Source organism: Mobula birostris, chromosome 1 (assembly GCF_030028105.1).
Source record: "Mobula birostris isolate sMobBir1 chromosome 1, sMobBir1.hap1, whole genome shotgun sequence".
Lineage (NCBI taxonomy): Eukaryota > Metazoa > Chordata > Chondrichthyes > Myliobatiformes > Myliobatidae > Mobula > Mobula birostris.
In genome coordinates this window covers 100,476,574-100,497,579 of record NC_092370.1, presented here as the reverse complement: position 1 = coordinate 100,497,579, position 21,006 = coordinate 100,476,574, and the positions used below count along the sequence as shown (strand labels likewise).

Below are 21,006 nucleotides of genomic sequence, written 5' to 3'. Positions count from 1 at the left end.
GAAAGATGTCAACTGTGTCATCAGCCTTCAGCTGTTTCTTACATGGAAACACAAATAGGCCCTTTGAGCCTGCAGTATTTTGCATAGGATCATGACTGTTTCAGTACCATATTTCTACCCACTCCTGATAGCCCTCGATGGCCCGAAGTGCCTGCTTCTGTGCTACAGTGCTCTCTGGCTCTATATTTCCATAGACATCTCTCCTGAAATATATTCAATGAATTTGCCACATCCTTCTGTAGTAGGTCTTACTATAATCTGAGCACAGAGACATCCCTTTCCTCAATCTATTTCATTTCCTAAATTTATGAACATCTGTCCCAGATACCCAGTTAGGTTAATCATCCTTCCTAAATCAGCCTATACATTTCAATGAGATTCCAAACACTAGTTAACCCAATCCTCAGGTGACTATCACACCATTCCAGAAAATAGTCTAGTAAACTTTTTTGGCACTCTCTACATGGCAGGTATATATTTTCAGGTCAGGAGATCAAAATTGCACACAATACTTCAGGTGTGGATTCACCAACGCCCCGAGTAATTGACGAAAGACATCTTTGCTCATGTATGTAAAACGTTTTACAACAAAAGCCGATACACTGTCTTAACTAGTTGCTACACCTGTTTGCTATCTCTGCACAAGGACTCCCTTTGAATATCAATATTTCTAACAAATTAAACACTATATTTTTGTTTTTCCCATCAAAGGGAATAACATCATATTTACCCTACTAAGATATTAAGTAAACCGTTCTCTGTATCATCTTTTTCTCTCCCCATTTTTGAATCATAGAGTTGCATTAGCCACTGTCCAATCTGCGGGAACTGTTCAATAGTCTATAGAAATCTCACAACCAATTAACCCATCAATTCTATAGTTACCACTTTCAGCTTTCTGTGATATGTTCTCTGCAGGTAATCAGCTTTCCATCCCATTACCTCCTCTCAAAAAGTGTTCTTGTTGTTAATACAAATTTTCTTTGATTCCTCCATTTCAATAGACAACTTTCTCCCCTGCATTTCTGCTGGGATATTTGTGTCTCCTTCCATGAAGAAGACCAAATTGTTTCTTTATTTTCTCTATTTCTTTGTCCCACGTTATGACTTCTCCAATTTCTGACTGCAGATGTCCACATGTACCTTCATTATTTTATTGCCTCTACATAAGTTTAGGTATTTTTCAGTCTTCATTATGTTATTTGCAACATTAATGTGAATTCCCTTTTGTAGCTTTCAGATGTGACACATCCTGTATGGCCAAGCTTTTGAAGTAATAATAGTGGTGACTTTCTACAGTTATATTGTAGATGATGGTTGATTATAAATTACAACTTTAAAAAGATTTAAATATCCGTGTACATTGAATCTTTGCTTCTTAAATATTTAAATGATAAGGACGCTGTTCAGCCAATTGGGTCCATAGAAATGACCAAAACAGAGCTAAACTCATTGCACCCTCTTTATTCCCTTGTAGTCTTGTAACTTGTCCTTTCTCAAATGCCTAATAATTCTTTAGCCGCCTTTACATTAGTGTGTAATGTAAGTCTACCAGTATATCTTTGGGATGTGGGAGGAAAACACAGCATCTGGTAAACATCTACAAACTTCACACTGACCACATCTGAAGATGCTGGATCTGTGAGGTAGTGCCAACTAATGTTTCATTTGAAATTATGCATCCGTCAGAATTCTAATTTAGTATTTTGTTCAGTTTCGTGCTGCATGCAGACACAACACAGTTTCATTAAAAGTTATTTGAACTCACTTTTGCACATCTGGCAAATTACTTATGTAGGTAAAGCATCAATTCCATTTGTCAGACCCTGGATTTTAACCTTCGGTCCAGATGTGGCAGGAAACTTATTTAACCATGGAGTTTCTGTTCCCTGAATAGAAGTGCTTTTCAAATTCTTTGTTGTTTTCCCAAAAGGGACTCAATAACTTACTCCTCACATAGTAATTCTCAATTTAAACACTCGCAAATGACTGTTCAAGAACAAATTAAACAAGGTTCTATGTTTTGTAGACAGAAGCCTAAGTTCACCAATCATTCTGCTCCTATCCTTTGTAGTTAATAATGGTTCTCTAATTTAGTCAAATGAGTCCAGTACCTTCTCACCCTTAGTACAAGTACAGTTGACCGCCTTTGCACTGTCTACCTCGGCAGGTGGGTGTGGAGGTATTGAAATCTCCAATAAAGGTTGTTGAGTGACAAGTGTAATCTGGCACTGTAACACATTGAGAAAAATAAAGTCAGTGTTATGAGTTAAGGTTAGGACATATAGATATCAATATATCTCAGAAATGAATTTGCAACAAACAATACAGGGATAAATAACAAATAATCTAGAATGGGGTAGAAAATTATCCCTGGTCCATTGTACAAGATGTGCAATATAGCACAGGCTACCCATTGAACACTGTTTGTGAGATTCATTGCCATTAATTCCAGTTCAGACAAAACTTTAGGCATAAGCTGCAATTCATAATGATTACTTATGTACGCACAGCTTTTTTATTGTTGTTTTATTTTTCATATCATTTGATTGCTGGACACATCCCACAACTTTATCAAGTGTTATCACCTTACACAGACAAAGAAGTTCAATTTGACCTTAACTTCCACTTCACTATTGCAATTAGTGATTTTGTCTCAACTCTTCATAGCTATTTCCCGTGTACAGTACATATCTTCCCTTCCCGCCAACTATCTTTGTTCATCTTTTTCCAAATCAGTTAAGTGTTTTATTAATTATGTTTCTCATTCCTGGCCTATTGAATGCTTCCAATATTTTCTCTTGCATATGTAGTTTTTGTTTTGAACTTCATCTACTACTATATATTTATTTAGTGACACATCAAAATCAGTTATTTACTCATCCAATATCCCATCACATTTCAGTCCATGATTTAGAAATAAATATTCAGGGAAAATAAAGGCCTCTCTAATTGTACTCTGCAGCCACCATGCCACCCCACCAGCCTTGTTACTTGAACCCACCAAAAACTGAGTTGCCTGTCTTCACTGCCCTCTTATTTGTCTTTGTCTCAAGTTTATGACAAATTTTGCCACTATGGCATCTTATTTGAGTAAAACATCAATTTATTCTCTATGAAGTAAATATTAGTTATGTCTGCCTCACATTTCCCTTAGCTTTAGCTCTCCTGCTCTTTATCTGTACCTCTGTCAGCCCCGGACTGTGATAGCTCAATGTTCTGCTGACTGCCCAGAATCTGCCATAAACAGGCTCATCCAGAGTACTGCTGCACTTATCAAACCAAAGTCCCACTCATCTGATAATCTTCCTGCCTTCTGAGCTACAGGATGAAAGCAGTTTTGGTGAAGAAACAGCTCCACGACACTTTGACACAAGGCCAAAAAGATTAAAAGTTTATAGGAATGCCAAATCTGGGACACTGTAAAACAAATTTCATTTGAACAAGTTTTGCTCAAAATTAGCTCTACCATGTTTCAAATCATTTGCCTCCTTGTATACTTTCCTCCTTACTCACTGGGTTGCTGGGTAGATCACAGCAGTTCTCCAGCTCCGCATCCTTCGCATCGCAATAAATTACAATCCGCTGCAGGTCAAACTAGAATAAAGAAAGGAAGCACTCTAGGTTATTTTGGAAGATTGTGGATGATACTGTGATTTATTCTGAATCTATTTTCGGTTCCATCCTCTCCTACAGATTGTGCATTGCCTCTCTGAAACCTGGTATGGCTCTGCAGGAGAATTTGGGCCTTTCATCACACAGCAATCCAAAATGAGAATGAACAATAATATGACGTCATGTAGAAGATGAAAAATAAGATCCAACATTAGTTGATTGAACCAAAGTAGTTATGCAGTATGGTTTCTATGACTTTATGAATTTTTCTTTAACTATAAAGATGATGACTCATTGCCTCTTCATCACCAGTTATGTAGCTATTGGAATTTCAGTAATATCTAAGTAATATTCTAAATATGTTTTCTAATTAAGCATCCTTTGTTGTTTATATAATTTATTACGAGTTATATGTAAAAGTACATGAATGGCATATGTCATCACATCACATGTGAGTTTCTCACCTAAAGTAAAAACGAAGGTTGCACACATCTCTCAGGCTTCCTTGTCCTTCTTTCCATTTGTTTTATGTTTTGGAGTTACAAAACATAACAGTGGTGATGAGGAAGTTTTAAATGTATACCTGAGACACCTACCTACCCAGTGAAGTGTAGTGAGACGTTCGAGTTTTAAAAAAACGCAGACCCTGCTTCTTTGGGAAGGGACAGAAATAGTCGTGTTTTAAAAATAGGTTGAAAACAGACATGATTCACAGGTTCATAAGCAATGACTGGATGATAATAATGAAATTTTTATAAAGCAGGCAGAAATGGTTGGCTACATCAGAAAGATAGATGCATTCGATTGCCAAAGTACATGTCACAGTTGTGCTCCTTTTTAGGATTTGTCAATTACAATAGCAGGTTTCTGCCAAACCGGGCTACTGTGCTCCACCTCCTGAACTCATAACTACAGATTGGGGAGAAATGGCAATAATCAAAGCAGAGTGAGGTGGCTTTCCAAAAGGTAAAGGAAATGGTGATGTCAGGCACTGTACTCACACATTATGATCCACATCATCCAGTGAGCCTTGTCTGTGATGCCTCGCCTTATAGGTGCAGTCATGTTACATGTTGTGAGTGGTGGAAGTGAATGCCCCATAGCCTTTTCATCATGTTCCCTTGATGAAATGGTAGAGCAGACTCAATAGGCCAAGCAGTCATGGTGAGGGACTGCGGAAGCGATCAAAAGTGGGTTCTTCGACAGGGTAAGGATAGAACTGGACTACTCTCCTACACAGTGAATGTCAGGTCTGATGTTATCTGGAGATGACACTTCAATCAGCTGAGGAGAGCAGAGTCAATTGTTAGAGAGGAAAGGTGTCCAGAGCTGCTGTCAGAACCACTTACTGCAGAACCTGAGTCTCCTACAACCACCACGGTGGAGGCCCCAGAATCTGAGATTGTTTCACATCTACAAGTCTGTCCTGCTAAGCAGAGTGACATCCACGCGCCCCCCCCCCAACCCCCAACACCATCAGGAAAGAAATCCCACAAATGCAAGGAATGCTCCACAGCGATTAAATCTTTAGACCTGAATGGGACATTTTAAAAATTATTATGCTGTGGATTCACAGCATTCTACATTGAATTGGAGTTTATAGCTAAGCAGGAAGAAGCGTTGTGTAATATCAGTAATATTTGTGCAATATTGTAAATATTGCAAGGACTCCTTAATTTCATCAGGCAGAATTCACCTAGACTGTTAAGGGTTAAGTTCTCCATATGTTACATGTTACGTTGTGTGTTATTACATTTTGGGGTTGGGCTCTTTTCTTATATACGACGTCGCCATTTGTTGAGTGGTTCAATAAAGAGTAGGTTAGAAGTAATTACACTCATGTCGATTTTTGTCTTCACTCCTACAATATATTATTTGATTACGCATTCTTTGTTGTTTAGATAATTCATTAGGGGTTATATGTAAAAGTACGTGAATGGTATATTGTATGTCATTACATCACCATGTCATACCTGTGTGCCACAAAGTCTACATGCCTCTCTCAGGTTCCCCTGTTTTTCTTTCAATTTGTTTTATGTTTTGGATTTACAAAACATAACAATTAATTGCCCCTGAAATGAGTACTTTCCCATTATTTTAACTTAATTATGACAATTCTTCATTTGTTAATACCTGTACACTTTCAGCGGGTGGGTGGAATGGAAAAGGAAGAGGAGCAAACTCCAGCCAAAATGACCTTCATTGTCTTTTTGAAATCAGTACATCAAGGATCAAACCTGGAGTCTTACTCTGCTTAGCATGTTTAAACCAGTATTTATATGGTACTTATGCTGTGGGCAAATTCATGGCAGATGCAATTTAATGTGGATAAATGTGAAGTTATCCACTTTGGTGGAAAAATAGGAAAACAGATTATTATCTGAATGGTGGCCGATTAGGAAAAGGGAAGGTGCAACGAGACCTGGGTGTCATTATACACCAGTCATTGAAAGTGGGCGTGCAGGTACAGCAGGCGGTGAAAAAGGCGAATGGTATGCTGGCATTTATAGCGAGAGGATTCGAGTACAGGAGCAGGGAGGTACTACTGTAGTTGTACAAAGCCTTGGTGAGACCACACCTGGAGTATTGTGTGCAGTTTTGGTCCCCTAATCTGAGGAAAGACATCCTTGCCATAGAGGGAGTACAAAGAAGGTTCACCAGATTGATTCCTGGGATGGCAGGACTTTCATATGAAGAAAGACTGGATGAACTGGGCTTGTACTCGTTGGAATTTAGAAGATTGAGGGGGGATCTGATTGAAACGTATAAAATCCTAAAGGGATTGGACAGGGTAGATGCAGGAAGATTGTTCCCGATGTTGGGGAAGTCCAGAACGAGAGGTCACAGTTTGAGGATAGAGGGGAAGCCTTTTAGGACCGAGATTAGGAAAAACTTCTTCACACAGAGAGTGGTGAATCTGTGGAATTCTCTGCCACAGGAAACAGTTGAGGCCAGTTCATTGGCTATATTTAAGAGGGAGTTAGATATGGCCCTTGTGGCTACAGGGATCAGGGGGTATGGAGGGAAGGCTGGTGCAGGGTTCTGAGTTGGGTGATCAGCCATGATGATAATAAATGGCGGTGCAGGCTTGAAGGGCCCAATGGCCTACTCCTGCACCTATTTTCTATGTTTCTATGTTTCTATGTCAGTTCCAGATATGAGAGCAATCTTGCCAGATCTTTGAAAGCTGCGCAGGAATTGTTTTATCTGATCTGAGAAAGGTATATGAGCAAAAACACCAGATCTTCAGTTATCCTTACACTTTCACCTTTTTGACTTGCTGTTTCTTCCAAAATGGCCCTGTTGATTTTTGTTTTTTTTTTCCATATTTGTTTGAGTTTGAAGATCAGGTTAATAAGGGTTCACTCTCACGACAGAAATTAATGACAACATAAACTCACTCATTTGTCTAAAGCTGCATGTTTAGAGGTTACTGTGTGCATTTATCTAGTACAGCAAATCAGACCACAATATAACTGGCCCTCATTTGTACATTACTAGGGAACTGTGGATACAAGTCATAGTCTCAGAGATTCTTCATCCTTCACAGCAAGAAATGAGACAGTTAGCCTGATGTTCTGAAGGGCTGCTCATATGGTGGGAGAAAATCAGAAATAATGACTGACAGAGCTCTCAGTTCCAGTGCTGTTCTAATCCTTCCTTTCCTTCTTTTCTTCCCACAGATGTCTGCATAGTGGTAGATTCAAGTTATCCATTCAAGGATCAAAAGGCCCTTCGGTGTGGCCTTGATTGCTATAAAATGTCCTCATCTGTTGCAGTGTGCAATATATCTTTGGTATGAGCAAGCTGAATGAGTTTGAGGACATCTAGTATGTAACCAAAAACTCCAGCAAATTCCTGTCAGTGGAGATCACTGTGGAGAGCAGTTTGGTTTCATCATCTCCTGGTATGGAGGTTACAATGTACAGGATTGAGGGAGGCTGCAGAGGGTTGTGTACTCAGCCGGCTCTATCACAGATACAAGCCTTCCCACCATCAAGGATATCTTCAAAAAACAGTTCCTCAAGAAGGTGGCATCCATCAATAAAGACCCTCACCATCCAGGCTATGCCCTCTTCTCATTACTACCATCTGGGAGAGGGTACAGGGGCCTTAAAATGCATACTCGACATTTTCGGGCAGCTTCTCCTCCTGCACCATCAGATTCCTGAATGATCCATGAACCAATTATCACTACCTCATTATTCCTCTTTTGCACTATTTATTTTTTACTGTTACTTCTAGTAATATTATGTAGTGTACTGTACTACTGCCACGAAACAACACATTTCACAAATATGTCAGTGATAGTCAACCTGATTCTATTTCTGAATACTATGCAATGTGAAAAATGAATGCTTTCCAATCAAACAGGTCAGTGTCTAGAATAACTGATGTACAATCACTTTTAATAAACAATTTTAATTACTCTTTTCCAGATGGCAAATAGGATACTACTCACATCAATTGGAACACTGTCGTACAGGCGCTTGCCAATGACTGTTTTTCCTTGGATATTAATGTTCTCCCGTTCTTCCATTGGCAGGGTATCAATGAGCTTACAGTCGATGTACAGGGAAACACTATCCGACTGAATACTCAGTGCCATCTTGTGCCAGTTGCGATCAAACAAGCTGCTGACTTCTCTGTTTCTGAATACAGTCCTCACAGCATCTTTCCTCAGTCCCACTGCATTATATTCCACAGCTTTGTTTTCACCATCCAAACGAATGGATACCTGAATAAATAGAAATTTATCATTAAAAAGATATCATATTTCAGACATGGACCACTGATATCCTGATTCACTCATCACCAATGGCCTGTGACTACATGTGCATCATTCCACTTCAGGACCTCTATATCCTTAAGTTAAATACCAGCTAACGCTGTGACAACGTCATTGTCTTGCTGGCTCTCAAAATAGCAGATGGTCACAAAACTCTGAAGAAGTTAAGGATAGGCTGTGCAACAATTCTCTTAACTTTGATTTCATCCTTTATTCTGCCCTTTTCTGAAGTTTTTCAGTCACGCTTGAGCATAATTTTAAGGACATTCACCTCCTTCCTTTCTTGTACTTAAACTTGAGTTCCAACTAATGATTTAAACACGGAGATCATTGGCAAAGCCTGAATAGAGTCATAGAGTGTTATAGCACAGAAACAAGCCATTCAGTCCATCTCGTCCGTGCTGAATTTTGCCTCGTCCTATCGACCTGCACCTGGACCACAACCTTCCATACCCCTCTCATCCATGTTCTTATCCAAATTTATCTTAAATGTTGCAATCAAACCCACATCCACCACTTCTGCTGGCAGATCATTGACTTATTTATTATATTATTTATCTATTCTTTGAGATAGAGTGTAGAATTGGCCCTTCTGTTCCTTCAAGTCACATTATCCCTGATTTAATCCTAGCCCAATATTGGTACAATTTACATTCTACTCTCACACAACCCTACGAGTGTCATCTTTGCTGTTCATGGAATATAAAACCATGTAGGGTAGAAGATGGGCCACTGATGTGATTCCATCAGTTTTTCTTGGTGTCGATCAAGTTAAATGATTTCAAATAAGTTAGCAGCCAACATTCAGGCTACAAAGAACAGTTGTATGGGAGAAGAGGAAGATTCATAGATACCATCAAACCCGTGGTGAGATGGATGATATAGCAAGTCTATTGTCCCCAAAGCATGGGTGCAAGAATTCAACTCCACCCATAACTGCACAGCTCGATGGATACGATTAAAATATTCCCGTTTCAGCTTGGTACAGCTGAGAATCACAACTGCTTCCAGGGTCTGTGCGGGTAATAAAGATGCCTTAATGTGATTGAATAAACTACTTCTGCTTAAAGTCGACTGAAACAATGCTAATTCTAGTCATATTTCTTGCCGGATTCCACATAGGAAGCGTAGCTGTAAATCAGGATACAGGTGCATTTAAGGAAATGGCAATTATGACTCCCAGACTCCCGGGAGTCTCGGATGGTATGTTGCCTCCCTGGTGTCGGGGTCCGGGACATCTCAGATCGGGTGCAGGTTATTCTCGAGAGGGAGGGCAAGAATCCAGATGTTATGGTCCATGTAGGGACCAACGACATGGGTAGGAAGAGTGAGGGGGTCCTGTGTAGTGAGTTCAGGGAGTTAGGTGCGAAGCTGAAGGGCAGGACCTCCAGGGTAACAATCTCAGGATTGCTACCTGTGCCACGTGCGAGTGAGGCGTGGAACAGAAGGATTATATAGATCAATACGTGGCTGAGAGGATGGTCCAGGAGAGAGGGCTTCAGGGTTTTAGATAATTGGGCTTTGTTCCAGGGAAGGAGGGATCTGTTCCGACGGGACCGTTTACACCTGAACTGGAGGGGTACTAAAATTCTTGCAGGAAAGTTTGCTAGTGCTGCTTGGTGGGGGATTTAATCTAAATTTGCAGGGGGCAGGGATCCAGAATGTGAGAGAGGATAGCGAGATGAAGTATAAAGGACAGGTGGGGACTACACGGTTCCAGGATATTAAGTGTGAAGTAGAGAAAGGTGAGGCAGAACGAGTGACAAAGATATGTGCAGAGGGATGGTCTGATGGAGCATGGAGTTAAATGTGCAGAAAGAGTAAATAAATTTAAGAAGGACAACAAAATTCAAGGGGCGTATAGCCCAGTGAGAGTTCGGAGAGCTGGGTTATGTACAATAGGTCGTGATTTAAGCAGAGAGAGGAGAAATGGGTTAAAAATTCTATATCTGAATGCACGAAGTGTCAGAAATAAGGCGGATGAGCTTGAAGCTCAGGTGCGAATGGGTAACTACGATGTTGTTGGGATAACGGAGACATGGCTGCAGGGGGATCAGACCTGGGAATTGAATGTACAAGGGTATACGTGCTATCGAAGGGACAGAAAGGTGGGCAGAGGGGGTGGGGTGGCCCTGTTGGTGAGGAATGAGATTCAGTCCCTTGCAAGGGGGGACATAGAATCAGGAGAAGTAGAGTCAGTGTGGATAGAACTGAAGAACAGTAAGGGCAAAAAGACCCTAATAGGTGTTATCTACAGGCCCCCAAACAGTAGCATGGATATTGGGTGCAAGTTGAATAGGGAGTTAACAATGGCATGTGGCAAAGGAAATGTCGCAGTAGTTATGGGGGATTTCAACATGCAGGTGAACTGGGAGAATCAGGTTGGTACTGGACCCCAGGATAGGGAGTTTGTAGAGTGCCTACGGGATGCATTTTTGGAGCAGCTTGTACGAGAGCCGACCAGAGATAAGGCTATTCTGGATTTAGTGTTGTGCAATGAACAGGATTTGATAAGTGACCTTGAAGTAAAGGAGCCATTAGGAGATAGTGACCATAATATGATAAGTTTTTATCTGCAAGTTGAGAGGGATAAGGGCAGATCAAAAGTGTCAGTATTGCAGTTGAACAAAGGAGACTATGGAGCCATGAGGGAGGAGCTGGCCAAAGTTGACTGGTCGGATATCCTAGCAGAAAAGACAGTGGAACAGCAATGGCAGGTATTCTTGGGAATAGTGCACAAGGTGCAAAATCAGTTCATACCCCGGAGAAGGAAGGATTCAAAGGGGGGAAAGTGGCCACAGTGTTGACAAAGGAAGTCAGAGATAGCATAGCATTAAAAAAAGAAGTATAACAGAGCTAAGGTGAGTAGGAAGACGGATGATTGGGAAATTTTTAAGGAGCAACAGAACTTAACTAAAAAGGCAGTACAGGGAGAAAAAATGAGGTATGAATGCAAGCTAGCTAGGAATATAAAAGAGGATAGGAAAAGTTTTTTTCGGTATGTGAAGAGAAGGAAGATAGCTAAGAACAATGTTGGACCCTTGAAGAATGAATTGGGAGAAATTGTTATGGGAAACAGAGAAATGGCAGACGAATTTAATAAGTACTTTGGATCTGTCTTCACTAGGGAAGACACAAGCAATCTCCCAGATGTATGGATGGGCCAAGGACATAGGGTAACGGAGGAACTGAAACAGATTAACATTAGGAAGGAAACGGTGATGAGTAGACTGATGGGACTGAAGGCTAACAATTCCCCAGGTCCAGATGGTCTGCATCCTAGGGTACTAAAGGAGGTGGCTCTGGAAATTGCGGATGCATTGGTGATCATTTTCCAATGTTCTTTAGATTCAGGATCAGTTCCTGAGGATTGGCGAATGGCTAATGTTATCCCACTTTTTAAGAAAGGAGGGAGGGAGAAAACAGAGAACTATCACCCGGTTAGCCTAACATCAGTAGTGGGGAAGATGCTAGGGTCCATTATTAAAGATGAAATAGCGGCATATCTTGATAGCAGTGATAGGATTGGGCCGAGCCAGCATGGATTTACCAAAGGCAAATCATGCTTGACTAATCTATTGGAGTTTTTCGAGGATGTAACCAGGAAGATAGACGCGGGAGATCCTGTGGATGTGGTGTACCTTGACTTTCAGAAGGCATTTGATAAGGTACCACATAGGAGATTGGTGGGTAAAATCAGAGCTCATGGCATTGGGGGGACGATATTGACATGGATAGAAAACTGCTTGGCAGATAGAAAGCAATAAGTGTAGCAGTGAATGGGTGTTTCTCGGAATGGCAGGTGGTGACTAGTGGGGTGCCACAGGGCTCGGTATTGGGACCACAGCTGTTTACGATTTACATCAATGATTTAGAGGAAGGCATTGTGAATAACATCAGCAAGTTTGCTGATGATACTAAGTTGGGTGGCAGTGTGACATGTGATGAGGATGTTAGGAGAATCCAAGGTGACTTGGATAGGCTGGGTGAGTGGGCAGAAACTTGGCAGATGGTGTTTAATGTGAATAAGTGTGAGGTTATTCACTTTGGGAGCAAGAACAGGAAGGCAGATTATTATCTGAACAGTGTGGAGTTAGGTAAGGGAGAAATAGAAAGAGATCTAGGAGTACTTGTTCATCAGTCTCTGAAGGTGAGTGAGCAAGTGCAGCAGGCAGTGAAGAAGGCTAATGGAAAGTTGGCCTTTATTACAAAGGGAATTGAGTACAAGAGCAAGGAAATCCTTTTGCATTTGTACAGGGCCCTGGTGAGACCACACCTGGAGTATTGTGTGCAGTTTTGGTCTCCAGGGTTATGGAAGGACATCCTGGCTGTGGAGGAGGTGCAGCGTAGGTTCACTAGGTTAATTCCTGGGGTGTCTAGACTGTCTTACGCAGAGAGGTTAGAGAGACTGGGCTTGTACACGCTGGAATTAAGGAGATTGAGGGGGGATCTGATTGAGACATATAAGATTATTAAGGGATTGGACAAGATAGAGGCAGGAAATATGTTCCAGATGCTGGGAGAGTCCAGTACCAGAGGGCATGGTTTAAGAATAAGGGGTAGGTCATTTAGGACAGAGTTGAGGAGGAACTTCTTCTCCCAGAGAGTTGTGGAGGTGTGGAATGCGCTGCCTCAGAAGGCAGTGGAGGCCAATTCTCTGAATGCTTTCAAGAAGAAGCCAGATAGGTATCTTATGGATAGGGGAATCAAGGGTTATGGGGACAAGGCAGGAACCGGGTATTGATAGTAAATGATCAACCATGATCTCAGAATGGCGGTGCAGGCTCGAAGGGCCGAATGGTCTACCTCTGCACCTATTGTCTATTGTCAATATCAACCATCTTACTGAAAAATGTACAGACTGTAGTAAATAAAATCAAACATCTCAGAGCTAGGTGCTGTATCAGAGGGATATTAGGACCACGTGCGTCCTTTGTTTCACGGAAACCTGGTTAACCCCTTCCGTACCTGACGCAGTGATTCAGATTCACTGTACACTGTCAAGATAGGACTGTTGAGTCTTTCAAAAGCAGAGGAGGAGGTGTGTGCCCTCATGATCAACTCCTCTTGGTGTACAAATGTATCAGTGTTGTCTCAGTTTTGCTCACTAGACCTGGAATATCCCTAAAATCACTAAATAAATCCCATCAACAGATCACTTGTAGTACCAGAGGAAACAATACACTGGACCACTGTTACACCACCATGAAGAATGCCTACCATGCTATTTCACACCCTCACTTCAGAAAGTCTGATTATCTGCCTGTACTTCTACTCCCTGAGTACAGGCAGAGACTGAAGACTGCAGCACCAGCAGTGAGGACCAAGAAGGTATGGACAAGGGAAGTGCAGGAACACTTACAGGACTGCTTTGAATTGGTGGACTGGACTGTATTCAGGGTTTCATACTTCAAACCTAGATGAGAATGCCGCAGTTGTTATCAACTTCATTAAAACCTATGTGGATCAGTGTGTGCCTATGAAAACTTGTTGTACATTCCCAAACCAAAAGCCGTGGATGAACCAGGAGGTTTGTCATCTGCTGAGGGCTAGATCTGTGGCATTTAAGTCGGGTGATCCAGGTCTGTACCAGACAACCAGGTACGTACAACTTGCAGGGGACTATTTCAAGAGTGAAGAGACAATTATGAGCAAGATTGGAGGCGACATCCTGATGTATGTCAACTCTGGCAGGGTTTGCAAGACATTACTTGCTACAAAGCAAAACCCTTTTATGCCAACTTTGAAAGGGAGAGTATAACTACTGCCGTGAAGACCCCTATAGCACCTGGTGACCCTATGTCTCGGTCCATGTTAGGGTGTCTTTAAGGAGGACAAACCCTTGCAAGGCGGCAGGCCCTGATGGAGTACCTGGTAATGCTCTGAAAACTTGTGCTAACCAATTAGCAGGAGTATTCAAGGACATTTCAACCTCTCACTGCTACGGTTGGAAGTTCCCACCTGCTTCAAAAAGGCAACGATTATACCAGTGCCTAAGAAGAGTAGTGTGAGCTGCCTTAATGACTATCATCCAATAGCACTCACAACTACGGAGACGAAATGCTTTGAGAGGTTGGTTATGACTAGAAGGAACTCCTGCCTCAGCAAGGACCTGGACCCACTGCAATTTGCCTATCGCCACAATAGGTCAACAGCAGCCGCAATCTCGATGGCTTTTCACACGGCCTTATATCATCTGGATAATACAAATACCTATGTCAGGATGTTGTTCAATGTTTAATATCATCATTCTCACAGTCCTGATCAATAAGCTACAGAGCCTGGACTTCTGGACCTCCCTCAACTTCCTAACTGGAAGACCACAATCTGTGAAGATTGGTGATGATATCTGCTCCTTACTGACGATCAGCACTGGTGCAGCTCAGGAGTGTGTGGTTAGCCCACTGCTCTACTCTCTCTATACCCATGACTATGTGGCTAGGTATAACTCTAATACCATCTATAAATTTGCTGATGATACAATCATTGTTGGTAGAATCTCAGATGGAGATGAGAGAGCGTACAGGAGCAAGATATGCCAGCTAGTTGAAGGGTGTCTCAGCAACAAACTTGTATTCAATGTCAGTAAGACAAAAAAGCTGATTGTTGACTTCAAAAAGGGTAAGATGAGGGAACATGAACCAATCCTTGTAGAGAGATCAGAAGTGGAGAGACTGAGCAATTTCAAGTTCCTGGGTATCAAGATCCCTGAGGATCTAACTTGGTCTCAACATATCAATGCAGCTCTAAAGAAGGCAAAACAGTGGCTATCTTTCATTAGGAATTTGAAGAAATTTGGTTTGTCAACTAAAACACTTGAAAGCTTCTATAGATATACAGTGGAGAGCATTCTGACAGGCTGCATCACTGTCTGGCATGGGGGCTACTACACAGGACCAAAAGAAGCTACAGAAAGTTGTAAAATTAGCCAGCTCCACCTTGGGTACCAGCTTCCGTAGTATCCAAGACATCTTCAAAGAGTAGTGCCTCAGAAAGGTGAGGTACAATATTAAGGACCCCCATCACCCAGGGCATGCTCTCTTCTCATTGTTGCCATCAGGAAGGAGGTACAGAATCCTGAAGGCACACACTTAATGATTCAGGAACAGCTTCTTCCCCTCTGCCATATGATTTCTAAATGGACACTGAACCCATGAACAATGCCTGACTTTTTAAAATATACATTATTTCTGTTTTGCACTACTTTAATCTATTCAACATATATGCTTACTGTAATTGATATATTTTTTTTCTCTTTCTATATTGTCATGTATTGCATGGTACTGTTGCTGTTAAGTTAACAAGTTTCACATCACATGCCAGTGATAATAAACCCGATTCTGATTCTTATACCGGAAGAATTGGATCAGCCCATCATGGAAAGGCGGTGTAGACTTGATGGGCCAAATGGTTTACTTCTGCTCCTATATCTTATGGTCTTTACTTTCTACATGGTTATAAAAGCTCTTGTTAGCCAGAAAGAACTGTAATCTACAAATCAGTGAACTGGAATGAGGCAAGGGCCATGGAATCCCACAAAGTACAAGTCCGTGTTCTTGCCATTGGTTACAGGAATGGAGATGGCCATTTTGAGACACCGTCTGTGCAGCTGCTATTTTGTGAGCTGCTTGGTGAACTGAATCTTACTCCGGAATAATCAGAGCAACTGAACATGGACACAATGAATTTTCTGCTGAGACCATTTTCAGATAAGCTCTTTATTATGTAAAATGGAGCTTGAAGAAGGAACAACCTGTGATCTGGTTGTCTTGACCCAGAGTTTGCCTAATCTGTTTAGACTGGCTTGAACCAGTTTGGATTGGATAGAACAAAAGAAATTACCTAAGGCACAAAGGTGAATGAAACGGCCATAAAGCAGTATTGCTTGTAGCCCTGGGCCTCATCCAATGAGAACAGACACAGGTCATTAAAATGACCTAGAGCCAACAAAATTGAAACATCATAGATTGATCTGATAAGGAAAAGAATAAGAATTGAGAACTTTATGAGTACAGGCACTGACAACTCTGCAGAGACCAACAACTCCTGATGTAGGAAATGTGGAGATTACATCGGGATCAAGGAGAAAGCCTGGCCAGCATAGACTCCTTATCCTAGGTATTGCCTTTTCTTTGACTGATCATGGAGGGTCAGGGAAACCTAGTGGCTATGCACACAGCTATTCAGTTTGCAATTTCATGTTCTTCTTAGATGAGACATTACAGGTCAATACATAAAGATACCCTCTGTGCCTGACTGATCACTATTTTTGAGTTAATCTTTGTAACACTCTTAATAATTGTCTTAACAGTGCCTGTAAGCAATTTAAAAAATCAATTTTCCTCGTGGCGTTTGCAAATTCCTTTCTTATTGTTTTGAAGGTACAAGTCACTTAATCCTACACATCTTTTATCATAATTTTATCACAGTCCCCACCTGGAAATTTCAAATTAAGTTTAATCTCTTTAAGTCAATCGTGCCTCTGGCACAGCTCCTTATTTTCCCCATGAGACTGTACATTTTGGCTTTTTTAAAAATCCCATCTAGAATTTTTTCCTACTGCTTAATTAATTATTTTCAACCTTTCTCCCTATTACCCCTGGGCCTATCTATTCCCCATTGCAATCCATACATTTTCTGTCTCTTTTCTTTTACTGAAACTCTGTGGTAAACACTGCATTGTATTCAATTTCCCATTGTTCACTGGTTCCTTTATCAATAGTTCCATTCATTTTCATGAACTATAGGAATAGCTAGGAAAGATCTAGAAAGCAGAATGGGGAGCATTCTAAACTATACTCTCTGCTGAATACTTCACTAGTGACACACATAAAAGTTGCTGGTGAACGCAGTAGGCCAGGCAGCAGCTCTAGGAAGAGGTGCAGTCGACGTTTCAGGCCGAGACCCTTCGTCAGGACTAACTGAAGGAAGAGTGAGTAAGGGATTTGAAAGTTGGAGGGGAGGGGGAGATCCAAAATGATAGGAGAAGACAGGAGGGGGAGGGATGGAGCCAAGAGCTGGACAGGTGATAGGCAAAAGGGACACGAGAGGATCGTGGGACAGGAGGTCCGGGAAGAAAGACAAGGGGGGGGGGACCCAGAGGATGGGCAAGGGGTATAGTCAGAGGGACAGAGGGAGAAAAAGGAGAGTGAGAGAAAGAATGTGTGTATAAAAATAAATAACAGATGGGGTACGAGGGGGAGGTGGGGCATTAGCAGAAGTTAGTGAAGTCGATGTTCATGCCATCAGGTTGGAGGCTACCCAGACGGAATATAAGGTGTTGTTCCTCCAACCTGAGTGTGGCTTCATCTTTACAGTAGAGGAGGCCGTGGATAGACGTGTCAGAATGGGAATGGGATGTGGAATTAAAATGTGTGGCCACTGGAAAATCCTGCTTTCTCTGGCGGACAGAGCGTAGATGTTCAGCAGAGCGGTCTCCCAGTCTGCGTCGGGTCTCGCCAATATATAAAAGGCCATATCGGGAGCACCGGACGCAGTATATCACCCCAGCCGACTCACAGGTGAAGTGTTGCCTCACCTGGAAGGACTGTTTGGGGCCCTGAATGGTGGTAAGGGAGGAAGTGTAAGGGCATGTGTAGCACTTGTTCCGCTTACACGGATAAGTGCCAGGAGGGAGATCAGTGGGGAGGGATGGGGGGGACGAATGGACAAGGGAGTTGCGTAGGGAGTGATCCCTGCGGAATGCAGAGAGAGGGGGGGAGGGAAAGATGTGCTTAGTGGTGGGATCCCGTTGGAGGTGGCGGAAGTTACAGAGAATAATATGTTGGACCCGGAGGCTGGTGGGGTGGTAGGTGAGGACCAGGGGAACCCTATTCCTAGTGGGGTGGCGAGACGATGGAGTGAGAGAAGATGTACGTGAAATGGGGGAGATGCGTTTAAGAGCAGAGTTGATAGTGGAGGAAGGGAAGCCCCTTTCTTTAAGAAAGGAAGACATCTATCTCCCTCGTCCTAGAATGAAAAGCCTCATCCTGAGAGCAGATGCGGCGGAGACGGAGGAATTGTGAAAGGGAATGGCGTTTTTGCAAGAGACAGGGTGAGAAGAGGAATCCGTGTAAGCGGAACAAGGGCTACACATGCCCTTACACTTCCTCCCTTACCACCATTCAGGGCCCCAAACAGTCCTTCCAGGTGAGGCAACATTTCACCTGTGAGTCGGCTGGGGTGATATACTGCGTCCGGTGCTCCCGATGTGGCCTTTTATATATTGGCGAGACCCGACACAGACTGGGAGACCGCTTTGCTGAACATTTACGCTCTGTCCGCCAGAGAAAGCAGGATCTCCCAGTGGCCACACATTTTAATTCCACATCCCATTCCCATTCTGACATGTCTATCCACAGCCTCCTCTACTGTAAAGATGAAGCCACACTCAGGTTGGAGGAACAACACCTTATATTCCGTCTGGGTAGCCTTCAACCTGATGGCATGAACATCGACTTCTCTAACTTCCGCTAATGCTCCACCTCCCCCTTGTACCCCATCTGTTACTTATTTTTATACACACATTCTTTCTCTCACTGTCCTTTTTCTCCCTCTGTCCCTTTGACTATATCCCTTGCCCATCCTCTGGGTCCCCTCCTACCTGTCTTTCATCCCGGACCTCATGTCCCACGATCCTCTCGTGTCCCTTTTGCCTATCACCTGTCCAGCTCTTGGCTCCATCCCTCCCCCTCCTGTCTTCTCCTATCATTTTGGATCTCCCCCTCTCCCTCCAACTTTCAAATCCCTTACTCACTCTTCCTTCAGTTAGTCCTGACGAAGGGTCTCGGCCTGAAACGTCGACTGCACCTCTTCCTAGAGATGCTGCCTGGCCTGCTGCGTTCACCAGCAACTTTTATGTGTGTTGCTTGAATTTCCAGCATTGGCAGAATTCCTGTTGTTTGCGTTTTTACTTCACTAGTGATGCTGATTCTACCACTATTTCTGCCTTTCAATCTCTCCTGAAAATATTTCAATCAGGAAACTTTTGTTCCCAAACCAATCCAAATATGAACCAAGTCTTGCTTATGATTTTTATTCTGCATTCTATGTTATTAAATTCCTCCACAACTACACATCAAGTTACTCTTGAAGGAAATACATAGAATGCTGGCATTGATGATGTTATCAGAACAATAACAGATGGAATTTAATTCAGGTGTGTGAGTTTATGCATTTTGTGATCACTAATAAGGGAAAGAGATACATAGAGATCGATCATACCCTGAGGAGTATTGAGGAATAGAGGGAACAGTGTACAAGTTCAAGTTTCATTTAAACGTGCAGCATGTGTAGAAAAGGTGATAAAGAAGGCATATGAGGTACTTGTCTTCATCAACTCCTGTGATAGTTTATAAGCACTGGGAGGTTATGGAACAACTTGATAAAACATTAGTTATGCCATTGCTGGAGTAGTGTGTACATATCTGGTCAGCACACAATTGAAAGGACATAACTGTACTGATCGGTTTGGTCACCGGCCGCTCGACTGTAGTTTTCAGTTGGGCGCTGGACGCTCGGGGAGATTTGGTGGGGGGGGGGGCGGGCGCCCGGCGCTCAGCTGGGGGCCGTCATCGAGTGGTTGGTGACTTGGACTGCCTCCCCCACCGACTTAGTCTGGTGAGGAGGGTGTGAGGACACCCAGCAGGACTGAAAAAAACAAGACCTGACAAAGGGCGGATGAGCTCCTTGTGAGCCAATGGCCATCTTCCATGGAAGAGATTAAAGCCTCACCACGTATCTATGAATTGTATGCTATGCACCTAGTTAGAAGAGATATGATAAACTTCGGCACTGCACTGTGTGCCTGGACCTGCCCAAGGCCACTGCCTAAGGAAGGGCCAAGCTCGAAGAAGCGGCCGTGGCTGGAGGCCGACATGGCCTTGGGCTCGAGTTCAGCGGGGGTGGCGGCGGGCGGTGTCAAGATAGCCAGCAAGAACAAACTGGAGGAGAGGCTGTACTCGGTGCTGTTGCAAGATCGAAGAAGATGGAGGTGCATAGCCACCAACCCTGGATTTGGGACAGCACCCACTGACTGACTGACTGAACTGTGCTGAAGGGGATGTAGAGGAGTTTCATCAGTTGTTGCCTGGGATGGCATACTTCAGTTATGACAGACTGGATAGAATGAGTTTTTTTTTGGTTGAGAGGATCCCTGATAATGTAAACCTCTCCCCATATCAGAAGGATTTAAAATGAGAGAGGATGGATTTAAGGATGTCTAGAGAGGATCTGAGGAAACTCCATTTTTACACACAGATTCATTGGAATCTGAATGAGAGAGTGATGGAAACACAAACTCTCCCAACATTGAAATAATATCTAATTGACCACATCAACCATTGGATACAGAAACCTAAACACCAATGCTAGTATATAGGATTAGTATGGGTGGTTGCTTGATGGTCCGTATATAGATATGACAGGAGAAAGGACTGAGTTAAATAAAGAAATTGCTGGAAAAACTCAACAGGTCAGACAACATCTGGAGAGAGGAAAAATATTTCAGCTAGATAAACTTCAACCATTTACCGATCTGAAATGCTAACTTCCTTTCTTTCCATAGATACTGCCTGGCCTGCTGAGTACCTCTGGCATTAATT

General features: G+C 42.6%; 1 protein-coding gene across 1 annotated transcript in view; it reads right to left on the bottom strand.

Moving 5' to 3' along the window:
- Positions 1-21,006, bottom strand: part of col22a1 (collagen, type XXII, alpha 1) — a 306,811-nt gene that overhangs the window by 183,148 nt on the left and 102,657 nt on the right. The window contains exons 6-8 of the mRNA XM_072246143.1: positions 8,078-8,353; positions 3,517-3,597; positions 2,115-2,231 (exon numbers count right to left, since the gene is read on the bottom strand). Coding sequence (XP_072102244.1) covers positions 2,115-2,231; positions 3,517-3,597; positions 8,078-8,353 — 474 coding nt within the window. The remainder of the gene's footprint in view (positions 1-2,114; positions 2,232-3,516; positions 3,598-8,077; positions 8,354-21,006) is intronic.